The 17,500-nt window shown below is 42.2% G+C and overlaps 1 protein-coding gene across 1 annotated transcript; it reads left to right on the top strand.

Annotated features, from left to right (window-relative positions):
- The first annotated feature begins 5,493 nt into the window (after window positions 1-5,493).
- Window positions 5,494-13,219, top strand: foxa1 (forkhead box A1). The gene is made up of 2 exons (XM_041813093.1): window positions 5,494-5,559; window positions 12,068-13,219. The coding sequence occupies exons 1-2, from the start codon at window positions 5,494-5,496 to the stop codon at window positions 13,217-13,219; spliced, it is 1,218 nt and encodes a 405-aa protein (XP_041669027.1).
- The last annotated feature ends 4,281 nt before the right edge of the window (window positions 13,220-17,500 follow it).

Raw genomic sequence — 17,500 nt, 5'->3', positions numbered from 1 at the left:
GGCGACAGCAGGCTTGTTTGTAGGTCAGCAACATTTCAGAATTCATTTGTTGTGGTGTACCACCTGACAGATTAACTTCCAAATAAGAACCACAGGTGAAAAAGTATACAAAGATTGGTCCATAAATCTACTCTAGTGAAGTCACAGTACTGGTCTAAAAATCTACTCTAGTGAAGTCACAGTACTGGTCTAAAAATCTACTCTAGTGAAGTCAAAGTACTGGTCTATAAATCTACTCTAGTGAAGTCAAAGTACTGGTCTATAAATCTACTCTAGTGAAGTCAAAGTACTGGTCTATAAATCTACTCTAGTGAAGTCACAGTACTGGTCTAAAAATCTACTCTAGTGAAGTCACAGTACTGGTCTAAAAATCTACTCTAGTGAAGTCAAAGTACTGGTCTATAAATCTACTCTAGTGAAGTCAAAGTACTGGTCTATAAATCTACTCTAGTGAAGTCAGTACTGGTCTAAAAATCTACTCTAGTGAAGTCACAGTACTGGTCTAAAAATCTACTCTAGTGAAGTCAAAGTACTGGTCTATAAATCTACTCTAGTGAAGTCACAGTACTGGTCTAAAAATCTACTCTAGTGAAGTCAAAGTACTGGTCTATAAATCTACTCTAGTGAAGTCAAAGTACTGGTCTATAAATCTACTCTAGTGAAGTCAGTACTGGTCTAAAAATCTACTCTAGTGAAGTCAAAGTACTGGTCTATAAATCTACTCTAGTGAAGTCACAGTACTGGTCTAAAAATCTACTCTAGTGAAGTCACAGTACTGGTCTAAAAATCTACTCTAGTGAAGTCAAAGTACTGGTCTATAAATCTACTCTAGTGAAGTCAAAGTACTGGTCTATAAATCTACTCTAGTGAAGTCAGTACTGGTCTAAAAATCTACTCTAGTGAAGTCAAAGTACTGGTCTATAAATCTACTCTAGTGAAGTCAAAGTACTGGTCTATAAATCTACTCTAGTGAAGTCAGTACTGGTCTAAAAATCTACTCTAGTGAAGTCAAAGTACTGGTCTATAAATCTACTCTAGTGAAGTCACAGTACTGGTCTAAAAATCTACTCTAGTGAAGTCACAGTACTGGTCTAAAAATCTACTCTAGTGAAGTCAAAGTACTGGTCTATAAATCTACTCTAGTGAAGTCAAAGTACTGGTCTATAAATCTACTCTAGTGAAGTCAGTACTGGTCTAAAAATCTACTCTAGTGAAGTCAGTACTGGTCTAAAAATCTACTCTAGTGAAGTCAAAGTACTGGTCTATAAATCTACTCTAGTGAAGTCAAAGTACTGGTCTATAAATCTACTCTAGTGAAGTCAAAGTACTGGTCTATAAATCTACTCTAGTGAAGTCAGTACTGGTCTAAAAATCTACTCTAGTGAAGTCAAAGTACTGGTCTATAAATCTACTCTAGTGAAGTCAAAGTACTGGTCTATAAATCTACTCTAGTGAAGTCAAAGTACTGGTCTATAAATCTACTCTAGTGAAGTCAAAGTACTGGTCTATAAATCTACTCTAGTGAAGTCAGTACTGGTCTAAAAATCTACTCTAGTGAAGTCAAAGTACTGGTCTATAAATCTACTCTAGTGAAGTCACAGTACTGGTCTATAAATCTACTCTCTCTCCTTTAGTTAAAGGGATTCTTCAACATTTTGGCGGACCCCCCCCATTGCCATAATCCTGTAGTCTTATTAACAGGTTCGTTACCTTCAGTTGTTGGTGCTAGCTATTTTTAGATCGGCGCTGCTGAGTTCGGACCTGCTGTTCCAACTCAATGTAAGCCGACGGTATTCCCTCATCAAACTTCACATCACTTGAGTGAACCGCTGGGTGGAGTGCCACAGTGCAGCAGCCGTGTCTGGAGTGTAGTTCCAGCTTTGCATTTAGCTTTAAAACATCTCTGTCTCATAATGCTCCATGATTACTTCATAGCGTGGTGAATGTGCAGGTCACAACTTGTCCTCGAGAGCGTTTTGGAGTTGTTGGATTGTGTATCTGATGAGTTTGATGAGGGAAAGTTGGAATACCGTCTGCTTACATTGAGTTGGAACAGCAGGTCCGAACTCAGCAGCGCCGATCTAAAAATAGCTAGCACCAACAACTGAAGGTAACGAACCTGTTAATAAGACTACAGGGATTATGGCAATGGGGGGGTCCGCCAAAATGTTGAAGAATCCCTCTAAAGTCTGACTGAAGGTCATGATTTTACCTTTTGACTCCATGGATTTATAAATTCACGGTGTGATCACATCAAAGCTCAGGATGTGAGAGAACATGTTGACAACCTCTCTGAGGAAATGTTGTCAATGTTTATCTGCAACTATTGATCATCAATCATGAAAGTTACCCACTTTTGGGTTTCTATCTGTGGTTAAAGTTTGACTAGAATCTTCTGAAAGTTTCTCCTCCAGGTCGTTTGCCTGACTTCAGTTCTATCAGGAGAAGGTAATGACGACATCACTTCCTGTTGGTAGAGTCCTCCTGTCTGTGTAGGCGGGGTCATGTACAGGTAACAGGTGAGTCAGCGCGTGCAGTAAGAGGGTAATTATCAGTGAGGAGCTTTTAGTGAGACGGCTCCACGATTTACATCCACCTAGACCTGAACCTGAACCTGGACCTAGACACGCCCCCCTCCCCCGAAACTATAAACAGGAAACGTTTCACCTGCATGCGGTATGACCACGATGACATCACAGAGACCTTCTCATACCCCAGCACCTCCATGACCTCCAGGATTTAGGCTGAGCTCCAGGACCCCCATGAGTTTAGAGCTCCTGGACTCCAGGACCTTAAGCATTTAGACCAGTGGTTCTCAACTGGTGGGTTGAGACCCAAAAGTGGGTCCCAGAGTTGTGTCCAGTGGTCCTCATCAAACATGCATTAGTCCTCCAGAAACAACTAAACCGTCCCCGACCTCAAGGTTTTACACAAAACCCCTGGACCCCCAGGATTTTAACCCATGCTTAAGGATCTCCAGGAACTCCAGGACTTCAAGGATCCCCTTGCTCCAACTCGTCCACAGCCTTCAGGGTTTAAGGCTGAACTCCAGGACTTCCAGGACCATTAGGATTTAAGACTGAGTTCAAGGACCTTCAGGGTCACCATATCTGGCCTTTGAGGATTAAAATGGTCTAGTGTGTGGCCAACTTTAGACCCCCACCTAGACTGAATTAGACTGGACTGCTAAATGGAAACACTAACTAACTTCCTTTGCTGAAGTGGGTTCTGGTTTGGCTGACAGGGGTTCTGGTTTGGCTGACAGAGGTTCTGGTTTGGCTGACAGAGGTTCTGGTTTGGCTGAAATAGGTTCTGGTTTGACTGACAGGGGTTCTGGTTTGGCTGACAGGGGTTCTGGTTTGGCTGACAGAGGTTCTGGTTTGGCTGACAGAGGTTCTGGTTTGGCTGACAGGGGTTAGAGGTTCTGGTTTGGCTGACAGAGGTTCTGGTTTGGTTGACGGGTTCTGGTTTGGCTTATAGGGGTTCTGGTTTGGCTGACGGGTTCTGGTTTGGCTGACAGAGGTTCTGGTTTGGTTGACAGGTTCTGGTTTGGCTTATAGGGGTTCTGGTTTGGCTGACGGTTTCTGGTTTGGCTGACAGGGGTTCTGGTTTGGCTGACAGAGGTTCTGGTTTGGCTGACAGAGGTTCTGGTTTGGCTGAAATAGGTTCTGGTTTGGCTGACAGAGGTTCTGGTTTGGCTGACAGAGGTTCTGGTTTGGCTGACAGAGGTTCTGGTTTGGCTGACAGAGGTTCTGGTTTGGTTGACGGGTTCTGGTTTGGCTTATAGGGGTTCTGGTTTGGCTGACGGGATCCGGTTTGGCTGACAGGGGCTCTGGTTTGGCTGACAGGGGTTCTGGTTTGGCTGACAGGGGCTCTGGTTTGGCTGACAGAGGTTCTGGTTTGGCTGACAGGGGCCCTGGTTTGGCCTACAAGGGTTCTGGTTTGGCTGACAGAGGTTCTGGTTTGGCTGACGGGTTCTGGTTTGGCTGACAGGGGTTCTGGTTTGGCTGACAGGGGTTCTGGTTTGGCTGAGGGGTTCTGGTTTGGCTGACAGGGGTTCTGGTTTGACTGACAGGGGTTCTGGTTTGGCTGATAGGGGTTCTGGTTTGGCTGACAGAGGTTCTGGTTTGGCTGACAGAGGTTCTGGTTTGGCTGACAGAGGTTCTGGTTTGGCTGAAATAGGTTCTGGTTTGACTGACAGGGGTTCTGGTTTGGCTGACAGGGGTTCTGGTTTGGCTGACAGAGGTTCTGGTTTGGCTGACAGAGGTTCTGGTTTGGCTGACAGGGGTTAGAGGTTCTGGTTTGGCTGACAGAGGTTCTGGTTTGGTTGACGGGTTCTGGTTTGGCTTATAGGGGTTCTGGTTTGGCTGACGGGTTCTGGTTTGGCTGAGGGGTTCTGGTTTGGCTGAGGGGTTCTGGTTTGGCCTACAGGGGTTCTGGTTTGGCTGACAGGGGTTCTGGTTTGGCCTACAGGGGTTCTGGTTTGGCTGACAGAGGTTCTGGTTTGGCCTACAAGGGTTCTGGTTTGGCTGACAGAGGTTCTGGTTTGGCTGACAGGGGTTCTGGTTTGGCTGACAGGGGCCCTGGTTTGGCCTACAAGGGTTCTGGTTTGGCTGACAGAGGTTCTGGTTTGGCTGACGGGTTCTGGTTTGGCTGACAGGGGTTCTGGTTTGGCTGACAGGGGCCCTGGTTTGGCCTACAAGGGTTCTGGTTTGGCTGACAGAGGTTCTGGTTTGGCTGACGGGTTCTGGTTTGGCTGACAGGGGTTCTGGTTTGGCTGACAGGGGTTCTGGTTTGGCTGAGGGGTTCTGGTTTGGCTGACAGGGGTTCTGGTTTGGCTGACAGAGGTTCTGGTTTGGCTGACGGGTTCTGGTTTGGCTGACAGGGGTTCTGGTTTGGCTGACAGGGGTTCTGGTTTGGCTGACAGGGGTTCTGGTTTGGCTGACAGGGGTTCTGGTTTGGCTGACAGAGGTTCTGGTTTGGCTGACAGAGGTTCTGGTTTGGCTGACAGGGGTTAGAGGTTCTGGTTTGGCTGACAGAGGTTCTGGTTTGGTTGACGGGTTCTGGTTTGGCTGACAGGGGTTCTGGTTTGGCTGAGGGGTTCTGGTTTGGCCTACAGGGGTTCTGGTTTGGCTGCGGATCGTTAAACTTCCGTCTGATCCAGATCCGATCAGATTGATCAGCTGTATTGAAAGTGTTCCAGTCTGTCCCGGTCTCCCCCACTCGTGAACTTCATCGGTACTTTCTCAGACCTGAGTGGGAGGAGGACTGAGGGGGGAGGAGGATCTGGAGGGTTGGACCTGCAGCAGGAGGAGGATCACATCAGTCCAGGTCACCTTCTTCTATTCTCTGCCTCTCTCTGCTCCTCCTGGCCCGGCACGGCTCGGCACGCTTTCCCCCGGACCAGGATAAACTCACCGGGAAGAACGCTCACCTGGACTCAGGGCCGGGACAGCACGTGCAGGCTCCGTGATCCGGCCGCGCGCTCCCGTCATGCTCGGCGCGGTGAAGATGGAAGGACACGAGGCTCCGGACTGGAGCGGATACTACAGCGAGGAGGTCGGTCACTCTCTGCTCGTTTTCCCGCCTCTGTGAGGCCCAGAGCCGGGGCCTGCCCGGGCTGGGTCCGGGACCCGTTAGCTCTAAATATGTTCTAAAATTAGACTCAAGTTTACCGGAAAAAACGGGAAAAGTTGAGGAATGTTGGCAACAACGTGGCAGCATTTAAAATTGAACTTAAATAATTAATTTCAACTCAATATTTAAAAAAAATGTAAATAAAGAAAAATCAGAAAAGCTGCTAAAAAGATGTAGAACATTTTTGATCACGTGAACAAACAGAGTCAGTAAATATCCGGATATCTGCAGGTTAGATTCTCTTGAAATGATTCTTGATTTCTGGGATAAATTATTTTAGTTTGGCTTTTTAAAATCAACTTCATATTTTTGATTTTTGGACAACAGCGAGCATGCGCGTGATACTGGAAATATAAAGATATGTTTATTATTTATGAAACAGAAGGAATTCTAACTAAAGTCTAAAAATAAAAGATTCCCAGAGTTGAAATGTTCGCTTTAATATTCAGAGCATTAAAACAGTAAAAACGAGAGTTTAGCTCTGAGATAAATCTAACATTCATTTACCATCACACATTATTTTATCTCAGGTTCATCCTGACTCTCGCTCCTTCACTGAAGTCGTTTTTAGTTTTTTAGTGTGAAATTCAGACAAGAAGGAGAAAACCAGGCTCTGTGGATTTTAAAGAACAGAAATGAAATGTTTGTGAGATTTAAAAATAACTAAAATAACAAGAATAAAAAGAAAAAGTAAAACCGAGGATCTGCTGATGATTCTCCTCTTTAACACAAACGAGGAAACTCAGCCGAGTGAGAACAGTTCAGAGATTTTAGTGCTAAAATAAGATCAGCTTTACATGGAGACAGACGACATCTGGACCCTCATTCAGTTTGGTTTGTTCTCACAGTCAGACTCAAAAATAAAAATATCAGACGTGCTTTAAGAAAACTGCTGTAACCGGTACAGAGCAGTTCAGCCTTTTTAAAGTTCAGTTCAATCATTTTTTATTAAAGTGTAAAACCGGATAAATGAATTTTAGACGTACAGATCCAGAAAACATCTTCGGTCAAATTAAACTGATGTTCAGATTATTAAAAACGTTGAAATGTAATCGGATTAAGGAAGAAAAACGTCCACCAACGGACCAATCAGAGGGTTTTATCTGCCGTTAGTCTGATGGTTAACTGGCCTCATTTTTCTGCTTTAGCAGGATTTTATCTGTTTAGTTTCAATGAAAAAGAGAAAAACCTGCCGAGCTCTCAAACATCGATGTTAAAATAATCAGATTAAATATCGGTCACTATCATAAAAGAAAACTACAGTCAGATTTAAACAGAGAATTCTAAAATCAAACTCTCATCGATCACTGAAGTTTATCTGTTAATTTTTACATGAAGTTGTGAATTTTATTATTTGATCTTATTTTGCTTCTTCAGATTCAGTCAGACTTTCACAAACACACCAGGAGAAAACGGCTCCGAAACACCTGAACCACCAAGACTGAGGACGTCTCCTAGTCTCACGTTTTAGTGTTCTTCATGCTCAAACGTCCAAAAACCTTCATCAGCGTCTTCCTCCACATGTAGAGAGTTACCAACTGTAATATTAATAATATTAATATTATTAATATTATTAATATCAATAACATTAATATTATCAATACCAATAATATTAATATTATTGATAATATTAGTATTAATACTAATATCAATATTCACAGAATCAAACCGTCAGTTCATCCTGATGATCAGAGTCTGCAGACACGGCAGCGTTCACTCTCTGGTTATTCTCATTATTTTAATTCTGCGGATTATTCCCGGATCAGAGCACAGCCGAGAACTGGGCTTCATTTATTTATCTGTTTATTTATTTAAATGAAAGGCTGAAAAAAGTCTGTCAGAGAAATGATCAGATGTATGGATGACTTTCATCGATCAGGCTGAACGTTTCCGGAGAGCACGAGCCTGAACAGTTAAAAACGGACTTTAAACCGGTTTATAAATCTGATATAAAAACGGCAGTCAGGAATTAAATCCGGATTATTTTATATCAACGATAAATTCACGAAGGAGGAAACCGGAAATACTTTTATCAGCGGTTTCTTCTACAGAGTCGGATTACAGAAGATTGATCTATTTGATCAATAAAAATATCAGTGATTATCAGAGCATGATCAATAAAAATATCAGTAATATTCAGAGTGTGATCAATAAAAATATCAGTAATAATCAGAGCATGATCAATAAAAATATCAGTAATAATCAGAGCGTGATCAATAAAAATATCAGTAATAATCAGAGCATGATCAATAAAAATATCAGTAATAATCAGAGCGTGATCAATAAAAATATCAGTAATAATCAGAGCGTGATCAATAAAAATATCAGTAATAATCAGAGCGTGATCAATAAAAATATCAGTAATTATCAGAGCATGATCAATAAAAATATCAGTAATATTCAGAGTGTGATCAATAAAAATATCAGTAATAATCAGAGCATGATCAATAAAAATATCAGTAATATTCAGAGTGTGATCAATAAAAATATCAGTAATAATCAGAGTGTGATCAATAAAAATATCAGTAATAATCAGAGTGTGATCAATAAAAATATCAGTAATATTCAGAGCATGATCAATAAAACTATCAGTAATAATCAGAGCATGATCAATAAAACTATCAGTTATAATCAGAGCGTGATCAATAAAAATATCAGTAATAATCAGAGCATGATCAATAAAAATATCAGTAATAATCAGAGCGTGATCAATAAAACTATCAGTAATAATCAGAGCATGATCAATAAAAATATCAGTTATAATTAGAGCATGATCAATAAAACTATCAGTTATAATCAGAGCATGATCAATAAAACTATCAGTAATAATCAGAGCATGATCAATAAAACTATCAGTAATAATCAGAGCATGATCAATAAAACTATCAGTAATAATCAGAGCATGATCAATAAAACTATCAGTAATAATCAGAGCATGATCAATAAAACTATCAGTAATAATCAGAGCATGATCAATAAAACTATCAGTAATAATCAGAGCATGATCAATAAAACTATCAGTAATAATCAGAGCATGATCAATAAAACTATCAGTAATAATCAGAGCATGATCAATAAAACTATCAGTAATAATCAGAGCATGATCAATAAAACTATCAGTAATAATCAGAGCGTGTTTCTGGGTCTGATGAAGATGAAACGTTGGTTCTGAGGGTTTAATCTGAGGACAGTAATATCAGAGTTTATTAGAGAACAATCATCCAAAATTAAAGGCCTAAACCAGTGGTTCTCAACTTGCGGGCCAGGGTCCACAGTTGGGTCACAGCTGCTTCCAGTGGGTCCTAAATGTATGGAAGCCCTGAGCAGACAAATATCAGGTTTTTTTTTACTCCATTCTGCCGTGATCAGGAGAACGTTACGCTGACTTTTGTCTCCTGTCTGAAGATACTAACGCTGGTTTTTCCATGATAATTATTAATGACTACATATCTAGTCACATGTCTGCACGTTTTTGAATGATGAGCTTTGTTTCTACATTTTCTTACTTTTTTATTCAAACTCATCTGATTTGTTTAAAAAGACATTTTGTCATGAACGGGTGGTTGGTCCTGAGGACAGACATGTAGGTGAACCAGTGACCTAAAATATAAAATCAGACTCTGACCACTTTAAATAAACTTGAAATGATCTTATTCATGGTCGGGGCCCTGGCGGAGAGCATCGGGCCCCTTTCACTGATAGTTTGTTCCTAAAGTTTCTGAGGTAAGCCTCCATGATTCTCGGTGCACCCTTAACCCCTTAAAGCCTGTTGTATCATATGTGATACACACTTTTATGACACCTGTATCTAATCAATAGGATCAATAAATTAATAAAAACATCTGAATACAATCTGATAAATTATAAAAATGCCTTCAAGTGGATTATCAGTTACCAAAAACACCTAATGAATGAAATGAGATACTATATACATATATCTATATATCTATATATCTATCTATCTATCTATCTATCTATTTATCTATATATATATATATATATAGAGAGAGAGAGAGAGATATTTATATATATAGATATATCTATATCTATCTATCTATCTATATATATATATATATATATATATATATGATAAAGGTATCTTTATTAGTTTCACAAAATTAAGCAAAATACAATTTGTCATACTTGGATATGTTATTTATTTATTTATTTTTTGTACAAAACATAACCACAAAATATATGTTAAATTTTATGATTTTTTTTTCAGTAGAAAGTGAAATAAACATTTCAGTTCCAAAAAATGAACCCTAACCCTAACCCCAAACACAGAAGGCAGACAGGCGTAAGAGGAGTAAGGAGGCGTGGCTAACGTTCAGACTGAAATAAAATCAAACGCTGGAGAAATACCTGAGTAGTTGTAACGCCGTCATAGTGATGCTCCAAAATCAAGCCACACCCTCACCTTAACCTTCGTTTCTATCCATCCCCGTCCCACAGGAGGTTTATTAATAGTCACATTTTGAATATAAATCGCTGAATAGTAATAAAGCAGTTTTATTTACCCACAGTACTGTTCATGTTCGTAATATTCATCTTGTTTTTGGACCTCTATCTTTCATTAGCTGGGTTTCCATTACACTTGGAAATGAGCAAAATTGAAATAGCGCAATAAAAAACTGGTTATGGAAACACCTGAATTTGAAAAACCCCGAAAATATCGCAAAAAGTTTTTACGCTTTCATGAAGAGATTTTTCAGACGTTTCGATATAGAAATATATCACAAAAGTGTGATGGACACTTTTTCCGCATTTACAAGTCGTGACGTACGGTGTCACATGACCAGTCACTCCGAGACAACATGGCGCGGTACGTGTGGACAGAAGAAGAGACGCGACTTTTCTTAACATCATACTTCTACCCTTATTCGTGGCTTTTGCCATACGTACGGATTTTACCTCTGAACTATCGTCTGTTTCCTTCGTCTTTTGTTCAAAATTATCAAGGCAACCGCCGTAGATGTAACCAAAACCGTACCAACACCAAAAGTGATAAAAATTGGTTAAAATCTAGCAAAACTGGTGTAAAGTGGCAACAGTGTAATTTAAAAATATTCTTAGTTTTTTAGGGCATGTGGAGACCCCCTCTCAGTGTCTCGTGACCCCCATGGGGGTCCCGACCCCAAAGTTGAGAACCGCTGCTCTAAACTGACCTTACATGGATGATGAGGGCCCTACATGACTACAGCGCCACCTACAGGAGAAAGAAAGTCTTTAGTTCATGCTCTACATCCCAGGGTTGACTGGATCAGCTGTTCTCGTGTTTTACTCTCTGCAGAATTGAATGTCCTGGGTTATAATCCTTGAATGAAATCCTCTGATCAGTTATTAATAAGGAGATTTAGAGGATCATTCAGGGATTCATTAGTGGATTTTAATTTCAAAGATTTGGTTTTAAAACTCCAGATTTCTGCCAAACCGCATCAAATGTTATTGATTTTATGAATTTTAGTCGTTTGGTTAATTTCAAAAAGTACTATAGGGGGAAATCTCCTCAGGACTGTGTGCACTGATAACTGGATCAAAGTTTTAAATTCTTCTTTATTTTTTATTGATGGGATCTAAACGTAGAGATTTCTAACCAGTGGACACGGTCAGAGTTCCATGGGATTATTTAAGGAGTGGTATTTATGAAATGAATCATCAGTGAGTGTGAGGAGGCTGATATGAAATAGTTATGAAGAACAAAATGCTGGAAATGGAAATGTTGCCAATGATTTTGCACAATTTCTACATGATCTTCTGGTTAAAGCTAGGACTGAAAATCTGTTTATTTCTCTTAAAGCTTGGCGCTTTAACGCCCTCTATGCTGTGGGATCAAACTAGTATCAGTGTTATCATTCAAATCAAATATATATGTTTTGCCATGAAACAGGAAGTGTTTAACAAGTTGGCAGTAGATGCTCCAATCTGACCCTAACTGCACATGTATGATGAGGGCCCCTACCTGACTACAGTTACATAGAAATGTTCATTAATTATCACAGCGCCACCTACAGGGGAAAGAAAGTCTTTAGTTCATGCACTACGTCCCAACATGGACCACAACCCTGTGCACATGGAGATAACAGGACTCTGTGTTTACTTCAAGTCTTGCCAAAGATCTGACCCATCACACCTGGTGGGTGAAGGAGCTGGCTTTGGTCTTACTGGTTCTTGGTCTGGTCCTAGTTTTGGCAGTCCCTGGTCTATCTGAAAGTGAAACCTTTATTTATCCAGCGGACTTAGCTTTGACCTAACCTTTGACCTCTAGGCTCTCTGCTGGTGCTACATTTAAAGCAGGTTCTTGTCTAGCTTGTTCTGGATTTCCTCAGGTATGCTGTGATGTGTACAGGATGGGAAGTCTACCTTGTTCAAGTGTTCAGGTGTACTTGGTTTTCTGGAGGTGGTCTAACAGTCTCTGGTCTCTCTGCAGGTGTACTCTCCGATGGCGGGTGGCGGGATGGGCTCTGGTCTTGGAATGGGCTCCATGTCAGGGTACATGTCTGGCAGCGGGACCACCACAGGATCCTTCAACATGTCCTACAGTGGGACTGGCCTGAGTCCGGCCCCGGTGGGGGGGATGGGCGGCTCAGCTCAGGCAGCTATGTCAGGTCTTGGAGGAGGTGTGGCCTCAATGGGCGGAGCTCTGAGCCCCACCGGTATGAGCTCTGCTCAGCAGGCCTCGATGGGCCTGAATCCCTACGGTGGCATGAGTCCCACCATGAGCCCGGGGATGGCGTACGGCGGTGGTGGACTAAACCGCAGTCGTGACAACAAGGCGTTTCGACGGAGCTACCCTCACGCCAAACCACCTTACTCCTACATCTCGCTCATCACCATGGCGATCCAGCAGGCGCCAAGTAAGATGCTGACCCTGAGCGAGATCTACCAGTGGATCATGGACCTGTTCCCCTACTACCGGCAGAACCAGCAGCGCTGGCAGAACTCCATCCGCCACTCGCTGTCCTTCAACGACTGCTTTGTCAAGGTGTCGCGCTCCCCGGACAAACCAGGTAAAGGTTCCTACTGGACCCTGCACCCGGACTCTGGGAACATGTTTGAGAACGGCTGCTACCTTCGGCGCCAGAAGAGGTTCAAGTGCGAGAAGAAGATGTCTGCCAAATCTGACGGCAGGAAGGAGCAGGTGGGAGGAGGGGGAGGAGACTCTCCTTCGGGTGACTCCATCAAACCTGCCGGACTGTTGGACTCCTCCCCCCTGCCCTCCTCCAGCCAGGCGTCTCCTCCGGGACTGGACCTGCGAGGAGGCGTGGGCGTGGCGCCAGAGCTGAAGGTGTCTAGCTCTCAGCTCCTGTCGTCCCTGTCGCTACCCCCCCACGCCATGTCTCATGAGTCGGCGCTGCACCTGAAGGGGGACCCGCAGTACTCGTTCAACCACCCGTTCTCCATCAATAACTTAATGTCATCGTCGGAGCAGCAGCACAAACTGGACCTGAAGGCCTACGAGGCGCTGCAGTACTCCTCCTATGGCGCCGGGGGGCCCGGGCTCGGGGGGAGGAGCATGGAGTCTCTGGAGGCCTCCTACTACCAGGGGGTCTATCCCAGACCGCTCCTCAACACCTCGTAGTACCCACTGCACTTCCTGTTTGGACTCGTACTCTGCATGCAGCTGTCCTGGACTTCCTGTCTGACTGTGAACATCCTGCTGGACCGAATCAACTCGGCTGAACTGGATCGACCCGGCTGAACCGGATATGCTGGTTCCTGATCTCTTGCACTGTGACCAAATCCAGGACTCAAAGAGACTGTCAGCTGTTTAAACTGATCCCAGGTCTGTGTTCCCCTTTTACACACTGAGTCACAAACAACCAAAGATCAGGTTTCTGAGGGTCCAAAACAGAGATTTGGGTCCTATGTGTGTTTTCTGTTGGCAGCGCCCACATCAATGTCAGGGCCTTCTCATTGGTGCTTCTGTTGCTAGGTTACAAAAGCAGTTCTGCTTTACTTTGGCAGTGACCATCTTAATCATATTTAAAAAAAAAAAAAAAAAAAACAAACATGAGAAAAATGTCAGAGAATCCTGTTATTGGCAGCTGGTCTAGATCTGTAAATGATCCCCTTTGGGTCTGATTAGACCGCTTTTTTAAGACATCTGAAGCAAGGCCACCAATGGGGGTGGGGGGGCACTCTGACATAATAAAAACCTTCATTAAACAGGGATGTCTACGAGTTCAACTCTAATGAGACTTCATCAGCACATAATGGATATGATTTTTTTTTCGCCATGAAACAGGAAGTAGTTTTCCCCAAAGTCTTTAAACATTGGTGGAGCCTTGAATCTTAACACAAAAGGAGAGGATCAGTGTTAATACTGGCAGCTATTTTAAATGTTTTAGTTTTAGTCTTTAAATAAAAAGCATTTCAGTTTAAGGCACATTTTAGTCGTTTCTATCCTTTTTAGTTTTAGTCGACGAAAACTCAAAACATTTTAGTCCAGTTTTAGTCCATCAAAGTCCTCACATTTTAGTCTTTTAGTCCAAGCATTTATTCTCTTGCCTAAATCTGGTACCAAATCATGGTAGTGTGCTCTCTGTCTAACCTGGGGTCCCTGCTTTCTACAGCTGAGAGGCAGAATAGATACAGATGTGTTGTTTTAGACAGATTTACCCACAGAGGAGAGATATCTCGGATTTTTAATGTCAGACGAAAACTAAATTACTTTTTAGTCAAGTTTCAGTCATCACAGATCTATTTTCGTTAGTTTTAGTCTAGTTTTTATCATGGAAAAAAGGCTGTAGACGAACATTTTTAGTCATGGTTTTAGTCGATGAAATTAACACTGTAGAGGACTGATTTAAATTTCAGAAAATTCTGTCAAATCCAAGGGTTTCCCCTAGAGGGGTTCATCAGGAGTTATTTTACAGTTCATACAGACTGAGGCGGCGCTGACTCATCAAAGGTTGATGTCTCTCCCTCTTGAAGCAACTTCCTGTGTCTCTAACATGCAGAGTGGACAGGATTTTAAGGAAAACCATAAATCTGGCTGGATGGCCGTTTCAGTTTTGAAATTTTAATCCGCTGTGTTAAGCTCCGTGGTTCTACCAGTGTTCTAAGACTGAAAAATAACCACTTCCTGTTTCGTGGCAGGTATAAAATTGCCATGTTGCTGTTTCTGATGTGACTTGAGCTGAAGCTGACCTGAACCCACGGGCAGTTCTTAAAAGAACAAACAACAGTGGGCTCAAACATTTAGTTTCACGTTCACATCTGTGGGAATTTTTTTTTTTTTTTTTAAAGCTGCAGATTTTTTTTATCTTGTAATAAATCCTACAGTTATGATATAATGATTTGTATTATTTAGGTGCGCCAAGGATCCACGAGAGGCGGAGCTTTCTTTAACAGAAAAATGATGATCTATAACCACAGACGGCGGTTACATCCCTCTCTAGCCGTAGAATCAGACTCTGATGGCGTGCGTCCACCGTCGCTCTGATAAAAGACGAGGGAGTTTAACCTTCACGTCCCCTCAGAGGGCCCAGAACCTCATCTTCAGTTAAAAGGAGGCAGACTTTAATATTTCAGGACTTTCTGTTTGAGGTTTTGTCTCCTGATGAGTTAAAGGTCAGAGGTCATCTGCTGCTGTTGATGTGTTTCCATGGCGATGGCTGAATTATTATAATTTCTGTTCGTTTGATCAGAAATATGACAAACGTTTATTTCTCCCACGACCTTGTCTGCCCCCCGGCTGACCTGCTGAGGGGTCACGACCCACAGATAGAGCCCCCGCCCCCTTAGCCACGCACAGACACGGATCAGAGAGCTCTCCATTTAAAGGGTCAGTTCACACAAATCAAACACAGAACATTCTCGCCTCTCGGCAGTCTGTTGTTCAGGTCTGATTATTGATCTGCAGTAATTATCACAACATTTCTGATTGATCCAAGAGCTAGAAAATAATGTTAGATTAAACAGCCTGACCCTCAACAGGGTTTAAAGGGTTCAAATAAAAACAGTCCAAGTTTTAGAGTTAAAGCACTACCTGAATATTTATTTACTTCTATTTTTGATCAATCACCAATAAAGATGAATATTGATTATCAGAGATTTACAATCAGATTAGCAATTAAATACAATATTGATGATTTTACCACAAAGATCAGGAGTCTACTCTTCTAATTCACTGGTTTTAGTTCTCAAAAACTGCAGACGGACATGGACGTGGTCTGGATTGCACAAAAATGTTGGCAACATTGGAAAATCTGAACCGGAAAAGAAAGAGGGATTTAATTGTCAAAAATTGTCAACATATGGAAAAGTGGGCGGGGACTGGCTAAAAGCAAGAGTTTTGATTGATCATCAGAAAAACTCGGCACAGAGTCCAAATTGCCTCCTGAGTGTCGGCAACGTTAAGAAAAGTTGGTGAACCTGGGGAGAAAAATGTTGTTGCTTTTTTTTATCTAAAACTACAGAAATCTCCCACACTCGGTCCAAATTACCAAAAATGTTGGAAATGTGGAAAAGAGTGAGGGTTTTTATTGCCCAAAATTGTTGTCAACATTTAGAAAAGTGGGTGGGAACTGGTCTGGACAGATGTTTTTATTTTTCATTAACAATTGCAGACAAATCCCTACACGTGGTCTTAATTGCCATAAAATGTTGTCAACATTTGTTATAACTGGTGTTGCGTTAGGGGCGTGCATTCCTGTTGGTTTTAATCATTCAAATTGCAGCCAAACTCTTAGTAGCACAAAACCGTGAGAACATAAGAAAAACTAATGAGGTGAGGGGAAATGGGTTTTTTTGTTTGTTTGTTTTAACGATCAAAAACATCTGAGAAGCTCCTGCGCGTGGTCTCTATTGTCCAAAAACGTTGGCAACATTTAGTGGAGTGGGTGAGACGGGGGATGTGAGGATTTCTGTAGTTTTTAACCTCAAACTCTGCGAGGGTCTAATGAGCCGACTACAGCGTCACTGCTGCATCTCCATGATCTCATGTTTGAAGAGAAACGCTCTGACCTGTCAGACCAAACTCAGGGCTAAAAAAGACCACAACAGCATTTTATTACTTCATCATTTAAAGACACTATTCTGGGTACTATTAATACACTAATCAATAACACCGATCATGAATATCGTTAACAGCTGAGGTTCATAGAGGATCTTTGTTTGGGGACTCTCACTCTGTGTGTAAAAGGAGAAACGGCCTCCTGTCTGTTTCCTGACTGTTGATGCGTCTGCTGATGAATCCTCCGTGTATTTAAAACGTCCATCACTGATTATTGATTATTGATTATTATTACCATGTGCATGAATGAAACAGAGGTCAGCATCTTCTTCTCTTCTCTCTTCCTCCTCCTCTTCATCACCCTCCAACAGGTCTGCAGGAAGGAAGGAAGGAAGGAGGGAGGGAGGGAAGAAAGGAAGGAGGGAAGGAAGGAAAGAAGGAAGGAAGGAGGGAGGGAAAAGGGAAGTAAGGAATGAAGGAAGTGGGGAAGGAGGGAGAGAGAGGAATGAAGGGATGAGGGTTAAATGTGCTAAAGAAATCTGCCCTCCCCTCCTGTGTTTGTTTCTGTCGGTTCTGCTGCATGTTCTTCTTCTTCTTAACTTATTCTGTCATTTTCAAATAAAAACAGGAAACACTGGTTCTGTTCTTGTTTCTATTAGTTTGTAGTAAACGCTGATGTCAGGGTAGGGTAACCTAGCCCTAACCCTAACCCAGGAAACCAGGCTCCAGGGCCCTCAGAGCCGAGGGCCCCAGGCTCCCAAGGCCCCAGGTTCCAAGGCCCAAGGCTCCGAGGGCCTGAAGACTAGTCATCACAGAGGTGGATCAGATCCACTTGCGTCTGCACTGATGGGGTTGTTCATCTGGGATATAAAGAAGCAAAGTTTAAAAATTAGCATCACAATA

Source organism: Cheilinus undulatus, linkage group 18, assembly GCF_018320785.1.
Source record: "Cheilinus undulatus linkage group 18, ASM1832078v1, whole genome shotgun sequence".
Lineage (NCBI taxonomy): Eukaryota > Metazoa > Chordata > Actinopteri > Labriformes > Labridae > Cheilinus > Cheilinus undulatus.
The sequence above is the reverse complement of the archived record's forward strand: the minus strand, read 5'-3'. Positions and strand labels throughout refer to the sequence as shown.